Source organism: Stylophora pistillata, chromosome 5 (genome assembly GCF_964205215.1).
Source record: "Stylophora pistillata chromosome 5, jaStyPist1.2, whole genome shotgun sequence".
In the NCBI taxonomy this organism is placed as follows: Eukaryota; Metazoa; Cnidaria; class Anthozoa; order Scleractinia; family Pocilloporidae; genus Stylophora; species Stylophora pistillata.
In genome coordinates, this window is record NC_142523.1 from 934,073 (window position 1) to 943,987 (window position 9,915).

General features: G+C 36.6%; 1 protein-coding gene across 1 annotated transcript; it reads left to right on the forward strand.

The window, feature by feature from the left end:
• The first annotated feature begins 3,309 nt into the window (after nucleotides 1–3,309).
• LOC148729761 (histamine H2 receptor-like) lies at nucleotides 3,310–8,213 on the forward strand. Its single transcript, XM_088761279.1, has 2 exons — nucleotides 3,310–3,571; nucleotides 6,320–8,213. The coding sequence occupies exon 2, from the start codon at nucleotides 6,366–6,368 to the stop codon at nucleotides 7,473–7,475; it is 1,110 nt and encodes a 369-aa protein (XP_088617405.1). The 5' UTR covers nucleotides 3,310–3,571; nucleotides 6,320–6,365; the 3' UTR covers nucleotides 7,476–8,213.
• The last annotated feature ends 1,702 nt before the right edge of the window (nucleotides 8,214–9,915 follow it).

Sequence of the window (9,915 nt, forward strand, 5' to 3'; positions counted from 1 at the left end):
GTTTATCTCTGACTTTTTTAATTTGTTTATTCTTGAAACTTGACGGATGCTTAAATCTAAGAGTTCTGTACGAACATTTGTAGGAGATAAACTACGTAGGAACCGATAAGGCAATAATTTAATAGGAATGAATATAAGCTATTGTTTAACCTAAGCCATAAGTGGTGCTAAGAAATTTCATTTTCACCGTGCGAATACCACCTGGCTTATAATAATTCCGAGCTTAAATAAGTGTCGATATCAGAGGTAAATAAGTGTCGATATCGCAGCAAAAATCTGAAGTTCACTCCGTTTTACGATCTAATTTCAAATTGTAAGCCAATGTCTTTGTTTATTGCATCAGTTTTGTAGCAAATTATCTAACTTAATTAAAATGAAAAAAAAGTTTGCCGACATCTTGTGGTGAAATTGTTACCGAAAAAAACTCATGTACGAAGATCTAACTCCTTATCGGCAGCTGATTTCGGAAACCTTTGAAATAGAGAGCTGCTTTTCACACTTAGGTCTCTGAACTCAAAATTCATAAAAAAAGAATTACATGTCAGTTCTTAGTTACACGTCGCTCTGTACCACCATTTATAATATCAGGCGACGTTAATCGCTAAAATCCTCCAACCTGACACTGAATTACGTGTTAATTTATCTCAATACAGTCATAATATCGCATATACCCTGAACTGCTTCCTACAATTGCAGAGGGTATTAGTTAGACAGGCGAGTTTATTTGGCTTTGCAGGTTTTTAAAATCTCGTTCCAGACAACAGACTTGAGTCGACGGTGAGTATTGAAATGCATAATTTACCATTTTGGTTTCAGAAATTTCGTTATTCTATAATTTTTATTCGAAGAACTGAAATAATGTGCGTCGAGTTAACCACTGATAAAAATTGCAAGTTACACGATCCAGTTTATTTTACTAATTTGTTTGAGTTTGTTTTTTTATTTAACACTGGTTTCTTCAAGAAATGATTTGTGAAATTTTTAAATTGTCTCTCATCGGCGCCGGCCTCCCTGGGTATCATGTCCTCAAACTTGAGATGAATCGCACAAAAAAAATATATATATATATATTCCAAGCAAAACATGAAGTCATCTTGTTAAAAATAGGTTAACACTTTCAAGCTTGTCTCTCAAGTCGTTTTTCAGTCTTTAAACCTCAAGCACAACAACCTTTTTAATAATAACATCTAGGTTTTTTTCGAGTTAAATTTTGCTTTCTCTTGTTCTCCGCGGTCACTGAGTTGATTTATTTACAGTTGTGATCAACGGAAAGTGCTGACTCAAATGAAGACAAAAGATGGAATAGAAGCTGATATTTTAGAGTAAATATTCTTATTTTGCGAATAATTCGAGTTTACCTTTGTTATAAGTTAACTCGCGCACCAATTGCGCTCGTCTCTAAGTGAAATCTATGCTTTTGTTAAACCATAAAGTCAAAATTAGTCCAGAAAAAGGAACCAGCCCGATCATAATCTTTGATGAAGGTTATTCCCCATGAAACATTATTGTTTTTCGTTATGGTGTTTTCCAATATTTTGTTACATTGTTGTCAAAACACAATATCAAGTCCTCTTTAATCACAGTGGCATAATTAGGCGGTTCTGGATCTTTCAAGTTGATATTCAGCCAGAACCATTTCTCATTAATTACGGCTGTCCTTCATAATGGGACTTGCTCATTTTATTTTCCTTAATTCTGATTGGCTATCATGGTGTGAAGTCATCAAGATTTCATGGGTCAGTCTGTCTTTCGTAACATTACCATGGCAACCGAAACGAAAATACATTACTAAAAAATCAATCGTTTGTGCAACAAATTACACCATGTTCAAGCTACGTTACGAAAGCTAAAGATCGCTTTGTTGACTTAGAGGTTTGCATACACGCTCAGCCATAGAATTGTTCTTTATATCATATGCATTTTTCAAATAGAACAGATAGAACACACTCGCATGTCACCTTTTGAGAGAAAGAAAAAGCCGTAAGCGAGTGTTTCATCGAGTAAATCGCATTATGTATTTACAGTTGATTTATTCCAAATTTCAGCAGGTGTCTCAAATTAGGTTTACTGAACTCTGTGAATATTTGCAGTCAGCAAAATTTCAAAACTTAATTCAAAGTTGTTTTCTAACCGCTAATTTCGTAGTATGCACATTTTCAATTTTTTTCAACTGCATTCTCCTTGTGCAATATTGAACCCTGACAACCGTACGTAACTTAAAAACCGACCCTATAAGGGACCCATCTAAAAAATGGACGCCAAAAATCAAAAGAACTTTGCCATATTGCGGCGGTTGTCGCAATATGGCTGACACCATAACTGTAAACTTGATCTGGTTCAGGCGCGGATGGAAGAAATTGACGAGATTAAAGAAAAGCAAAGGCATCTGATCAAAAGCCTCGAGTTCGCTCACAAGTCTGTTGAAACTCTAGCTGTTCGAGTTGAAGCTCAAGCCACGGACGATCTCCGAGCTGGAGAAAGTTGTGAACAACCTGACAAAAAAAAAAAACCCCAACTATTATCAGCTATGCAGCTACCAGCCATCTAGCTATGTTATATAGCTATATAGTTATATAGCTATATGGTTTATAAACTGTATAGTTATACCGCTACATAGCTATCACCTATACAGCTTTTTTCAGCGACCTTGCAAGTAAGAAAGCAGATGTCGGTATCCACTTCAATCAAAACTTTACCCTCAAGGTTTTCAGGCCTTATCACAGATATGTGATAAGGAGGGAAGGTACATTATTACTGATGGAGAAGTCAAAGATCTAGTCTTAATGATCTGCAATATTTATGCTGCTAACAAAGACGACCATATTTCTACCAAAATGTACGTGAACAAATGATAACGTGTGGTGTGAAGAAAACTATTCTTATGGGAGATTTTAATCTTGTTAAGGATGTCACCAAGGACAAAAAGGGTGGGAAATTAACGACGCACCGAAACTCCTTAAAAGTGATTCAAAATCTCGGGATAATCTTGATCTTACCTATCTATGGCGGGACCTAAACACAGAGAGGAGAAGATACACATGGAGACAAAACAAGCCTGACATACATTGTTAGTTAGATTTTTTCCTTGTTAGTGTGATTCTCGCCGGATGAATTTTAAAAGCTGACATCCTCCCGGCTACAAAACAGACAAATCTTTGTGCAACATCGCTACTAATTACGAGACACATCCTACAGGACCAGACCTTTGTAAATTAAAAACATCACTTTGGGTGGAAATAGATTACGTGACAACATTAAATCTACAATCCTTGAAAAGGTCAACCAATCCGAAAGCGACAAGACTGTAGACAAAGTGTTGTTATGGGAAATGATTAAGCTTCAAATCAGATATACTTCAATCAAATATTCAAAGACGAAAACATAGAAAGTGAAGAACAATGAATCCGATATTGAAAGTGATACAGCCGCTCTTGAAAGGTAACTTGAGAGCTGTATAAACAGCAACAAAGAAGCTATTGCTAAACAACTGAGGTTTAAGAACAGGGAATAACAGAACATTATTGAATGCAAAACAAAGAAATTCGATCCAAATAGAGATGATATAATGAAGGTGAGAAAAATAATATATATGTTTTCTTTTTTTTTTTTCCTGGTCCTAGAAAGTCGCTACTGCAATACAAAAGACGAACGTGCAGATCAAGGCAAAGGATGGAACAAATCTTACAAATGACTAAGATATTTTGCGAGAGTGTAACTCTTTTTATAGTGATCTTTGCACAAAGTACCAAAATAACAGAACATTTGGAAAGATTTTTGTTGGCTGTGAACACCACAAACAAAACGAAATTGATAAGGAAAATGCGAGGGTCTCTTAGCTGAAAGAGAATATCTAGAAGTTGTTAAATCAATGGAATCCGGCAAGTCACCTGTTACAGAAAGTCTCTCTGCCGAGTTTTATAAAGTTTTTTGGAAAGATGTTTGTCCTTTTCTTATAAGTCTTTTTCTTACAAGTATTATATTATTATTACATTATCTATTGCTGCCGGCAAAGTTAAGAACATCTCTCCATCTATTAGAGAATATGCGCAACAGTTGAAGTATAATGTAGAAATTGAAAAGCAAATATCATCGTGACTGATACACAATAAATTTCAACAGAAGTGGCACAAAATACCTCATATTCTATAATTGTTCTACAGTTTGCGGGGAGGCTTCAAATGTGAGCCTGCTCGAAAGAATAATTAAATCCTGTTCTCCTTGTTATGATCTTACGCCTCTGAAAGTCAAGTTTGCTGAACGCTGTACCTTTGGGTTCCTTTCAAGCAATCACTCTAATCTATCTCACTCATAATTTTGCCTTTTTGTCTTTCATAACTGTTAATATTTTGTGAATAAATTCTTTTTTTTTTCGTAAATAGTGTGCCTCTTAATATGTATGTTTGTTGGCAGTATCAATTTGTGTGTAGTGTACTTACGATAATGTAAGTAGCACAAATTGTATCAATTATATCGTAAGAGTACTCTAAGTACCATAACTGTAAGTATCGCAACGCAATGTAGGGCGTTGTAGTCAACGTAAGTATAATAAGTAGTGGTCTTTGTGCGGTTATAGTTTAAAAAAAAAAACTTTATATCAGCAAAAAAGAAGCAAAGAGACAAGCAAAAGTAACGTGGGATATTCTTTCGTCAGATAATCTTAAAAATGTTTTTCTGGCCAAGCACTTCTTCAGCTAAGAAAGCGAATTTCTGAATTAATTTTGAGACGAAAGAAGCACATTCCTATGTGTTTCACAACTTGATTGAGACTGCCGCACTTCGGATTCGTTGTTTGAAATCAAACAGTTTCGTGCACGGCTTGCTGAAATGACAGTTCAGAGGACGAGTGCCTTGTTATTCAATTAGCTATTTTTGCAGTTTTGCGTTGTTAACGAGAAAAGATTACACTCCCCTTGAAATTTGAAGGAGAACTTGTGTGCAATATCTGGACTTTAAGAATTGGCTTGACAGCATCCATGGTAAGAATTGGTAGAAATTATGATAAAAGAGAAACTTAACTTCAGAGCAGATTCAAAATTCAAGTTATTTGCATTCAGCTATCTTCAATAACTATTCCGAAGAGCTATCTTCTTTCAGAAATGGTAATCGTCTACTAGCGCGTAAAACAAGTACAGTAAATTACGAGGCGTTGACGGAGGAGCAAATAGGTATTTCGGTTGTTGGGATTTTGATCAAAATCAAGCATATTCATGGAGGCATTTCAAAAGCAAGGCGTTAACAAGATTAGGTTCTCGTTCTGTTTGTAGTTGGGGTCTTTCCGCGCGAACCCTCCACTTCATAATTACTATACTTCATGTTTTGGTCAAAATGTCGCGGACGGAGAAACGGCGTTTAAACGGAGCCTTTCAACATTGATATTTTGTTGTTCCAAAAAAGTATTTCCCAAGAGATTGCTTCCATTACATAAATTTAATATATATATTGGTGGTAAAAACAAACAGGTTTCCATTCAATAAATTACAGCAATAAACAAAACACAACAGGGCGAACCGATGGTCGAATATTGATAGAGAACGAGTAAATACAAAGCATTATTTTACAAACTTTTTCATAAAGGTAAGAAATTAGTTCTCGTTCTGTGGGGAAATGTCTTGTACAAATATTCTCTGGGGAGGAAAACTTTGAGTTGTGCTGCGATCTTTGAGGCAATAAGAATTCATATTTTATGTCGTTTTCAAGCAAACTTGTAAAGTAAATGTAACAATAAATCATAGAAGATGTGCAGAGGTTGTTGTTTGAATGCTGCTAACATAGCTTTTACTTTAAGTTGCAGTAATCATCACATCGGTATAACCTAAAAATCTACAAAACATGTCGTGCTGTACGACTGTCGCCAAAATGCAATTACACGTGACACGATAATTACTTTCCGTCAAAATGAATGAACTATTTTCCCATGGAAAATTATATTTCTCTTAAACATGGTCAAATCGTTATGTACCTCCGTTTAATCAAGCCAAAGTAAGGTTACTTATTGCGTTTATTCAAACGTTTGAATTTATCTAGTTGTGTAAATATAAATCGAGTTGGTTGCTACTCTGTATAACAAAGACGCTGGGTTCATTCTTTCAAAAATTTGAAAAAATCAAAAATCTAGGTAAATGAAATCTTTGTCCTTCGCTCGATCCACCAGCTCTCTCAATTCCGACTAGAATGAGCATAAAAATCTTGCAAAAAAACAACAACAACAAACAAAACAAAAAGGACAAAAAAACGCGTGGTTAAAAATTCACAAAGGCATCTTTTATAGCAAGAACATTTAAAAAGATTTCTTTAATCTATCTTTTTTCCAAAATTGCAGGGATCAAGTGAAAGAGAATCTATAGGAAAAAACAGCAAAATTAAGCATGGAAATGCCTGTGGCAACGACGAATTCTCCATTACATAACTTTTCATCAAAGGATGGATTCAGTGATCACGAGTTTACCCTCGATACAAACGTTAAAGTAATATTCTCCTTTCTTGGTTTAGTTGCCTGTTTAATCATCATCGCAAATGGCCTCGTCTTTGTGTTGGCCTGGAATATGAAATACCTCCGCACCAGAACAAACCTCTTTCTTTTCAGTTTAGCTGCAAGTGATTTTCTCTCTGGTGCTCTGGTTGTTCCACTCGTTCTATCGTGTAACATTGTTTTGATGAACCAGTCGCTTTGTATCGCTATGGATATCTCTCAGCGGGGTCTAGCCATCTCCACGATACTGCATCTGTCGTCTGCGGTCATTGAAAGATACGTCAAGATTTCCTCACCTTTTCGACACACGTCCGTTGTTACCAAACCTCGAATTGCTTGTGTGTTAATTTCCATCTGGATTTTAGCAATGTCTGTGTCTCTTGCTCAGTTGTTCATCATCTCTTCGAAAGACTTTACTAAAGCTTACCTCATCTATAACACAACAGTTATTTCACTGTTTGTGTTCACGCCACTTATCATCATAGTTTTGGCTTATATTCGCATCTATTTCATCATAAAAACAAGCAAAAAATCAAGAATGAAACTCACCAGTTTTCTAAGGGAAAGCACATCAAACTCAACGCAACGAAAGAAAAGAGTGAACACCAAAAGATCATTGATAGTTTACCTGGCTATGTTACTGTGTTTTGTGCTCGCTTGGTTTCCGTATTTTTTCCTGACGCTCCTCATAGACTTGGATTTTTCAATAGAGATGAGTATTCCTCAATGGATGAACGCTTTATTTTTGTTTCTAAAGGTCAGTTCTGCACTATTCAATCCCCTTTTATTTACATTTTTTAAAGCAGATTTTCAAAAAGCGCTCCGCGAAATGACCTCCGGAAAGCTTTGTAAACAAGTTGCTAATACGCATGGGCAAAGCGCCCGAAAAAGATATGGATCCCACTCCACTCAGACTCATCAAACGCAACTTCAGCACAAAACGTTTGAGCTAGAAGTGCCGAAATCGTCAATGATCAATCACGTGACAAGACAAGCTGTATGTTAAGAGGCTCTTAGAGCCCCCATGCTCCCTCCTTACTAGAGTGTGGTGATAAGGGAATGTTTGGGAATGTCTAATTTTCAACCCTAGAGCTCCTCGTATCTCGATCGTCACTGAAGGAATGGAATTGGGTCTATGTACTACCCTACCCATGAGGCATACATGTTTTATGGATCTTCACAACTTTGGTAAACAGTTTAAAGAAATTCTTGACAGAGAATTAAGGTGGCTGGTACCAGTTTTCATCTTTTTGAGGGTTTGTAACTTTGAAAGACTACAACAGAAAGACTTACCAAGGCCAGTTGAACACTTTTACGGGGTTGAATTATATCCAAAAATAGGTGTCATTTCGTCACTAGCAGTTTCCATGGCAACGCTTGCATGGGCTTATTTAGACGTATTTTTTAGCTCGTGGCTTAAATAATTCGAAAACTAACCCGGTGACCTCGTGACTTTTTTCAGTGATTGCTTTTGGCACTTGAAAAGGAAAGTGCAGAGAGAATTTTAAAAAATTCTATGGAGCGGAATTTCAGAAAATCTAGAACAAAGGCAATTTTCACACATCGCAAATTTCCTTCCGTAGAATTTTTAATTTTTTTTTTTTCTGATGATTCCTTTCGACGTTATTATCATATCGGAACAATAAAAAGAAGGGGTCGCCGGACTTGTTTTCATGCAATAGCTTTCGTGAGTTTAGCAATTTCCCCGCGCGTTCTCGCGCAATTAAAATTCTGGATTCTATAAGATCGACATTTGGTCATCATCTGTTATAGCTACCGTTGACAATTGCGTGTGCTCGCGCGAACGCCTACGATCTGATGTTTACAGACGTTCAATACTGCGAAGAAAATCATATAAAACAGCTGTCAAAGACAGCCTCCCGGGCTCATCTTCAAAATCCTACACACGACTTCTGGCTATATCATATTATTTTCCTTTCAGTTTCAAAGTCTTCTTCCACTTCAGGTAGATTATCCTTCACTTGAGTTCTTCTTTTTTCGCCGTCGCAAGATTTCATAATGGTTGAATAGTTCTTTTAGATGTGAAGTAAAGCAACCTTGACTTCTCCGAAAATCGTCTTATCTTAGTTTCTATCTCCTGCATTCACAGTGGCCGCTCAACTCATCAAATACACACTCTTAGGTGAATTTCTCACAGAAGTAGAAAAAAATCCTCGCGCCGCCATCTTTGTTTCAAATTTTCGTCTTTTAATCTCGCGCTTCTTTCGCACGTTTCTCTCGTGCGTGACGCAAGAGTTATCTGTTCCCCGAGCAAGGAAACTAGTACGAGCCAACTTAAGAGAATAACTTACGCATTTATGTGTTAAGTTCTAACAGTATCCCAAAAATTATTACCAGGCTAGCTTAAAACTCCAGGTGAACGTAACAGTAACCCTGAAAGAAAGGATATTTTTTTTCAGGTAAAATATTTCAATTTACCTCAGTTGTCTTACAAGTGTCATAACTTGTGTTATGAAATACCTCTGAAAATGTACCGGTGATGTTTCCCATTTGAGTCTTGACGATCAGTTGAGGTCACAGACACTGTAAAGTGGCTTTTGGTGTTTAAGGCTTGAAAAAAAAGTTGCAATATATAAATGCAAATCAGTTTGAAATCATAGAAACAAGTAGGAAAAACCTATTTGCTACACAACTGCAACGCTAACCTCTCCTCACTGCAGCGACATCGTCATGCCATAAATTTTTTCCATTAGGCACAAGCTTTACCGCCTAGCTTCTGCTAACGTACCCCAACATAGCCAATGTCTGTTGTATAATGCTAAATGCGTAAAGTTGAATCGGAGTAATAAACCATGTCATATGATACGGTAACTACCTTCTAATAAAGGGGGTAGGTTTTTAAAGAAACTGTGGTGGTGCTGCGTCGGTGGGGGTAACAAGGTCATTCGGTTTTTACCAACCGAGTTGATAATGTAAAATTTGCCACCGTAAAGAGCTTCAAAGCGGACGTTTCGAGGGTTAGCCCTTCGTCACAGCGAAACTAATTATATAAAACAGAAATCTATGGTATGGATCACCGTCTGGTAACGAAATTAGCTGCAAGTTAAATATTTATTTATTACTTTCTTAATTTTTTGGAACAATTTCAATCGATTGTTGAAAAAAGTCTGGGCTCGTACTGGTTTTTTCTTTACTACGCACTGTGATTGGTCGGTTACTGTAAATGATACAGTGGCATGGGGCGCCGATTCTGAAGGAGGTTCCATGTACTTGTCCTTCATAATGATCGAGTAAATATTTTGTCTGTTCTCTATTTTTGTTGAGGCTATTCCTCAACAAGGTTTTATGTTTTAGTCCGTTCCGTTCCTCATTTTTTTTATGTCGTGCAGACCACAATCCTTCAGTAGTAATTTCACTCACTATCCTTTTACGCGCGTGGTGAAGTGGGTGTAAAATTTTAGGTACGTAAAACTGTTCCTTTTCTT

Excerpts from the sequence above, each read along its gene's own strand:
- LOC148729761 (XM_088761279.1), top strand. The coding sequence starts at position 6,366 with ATGGAAATGCCTGTGGCAACGACGAATTCTCCATTACATAACTTTTCA.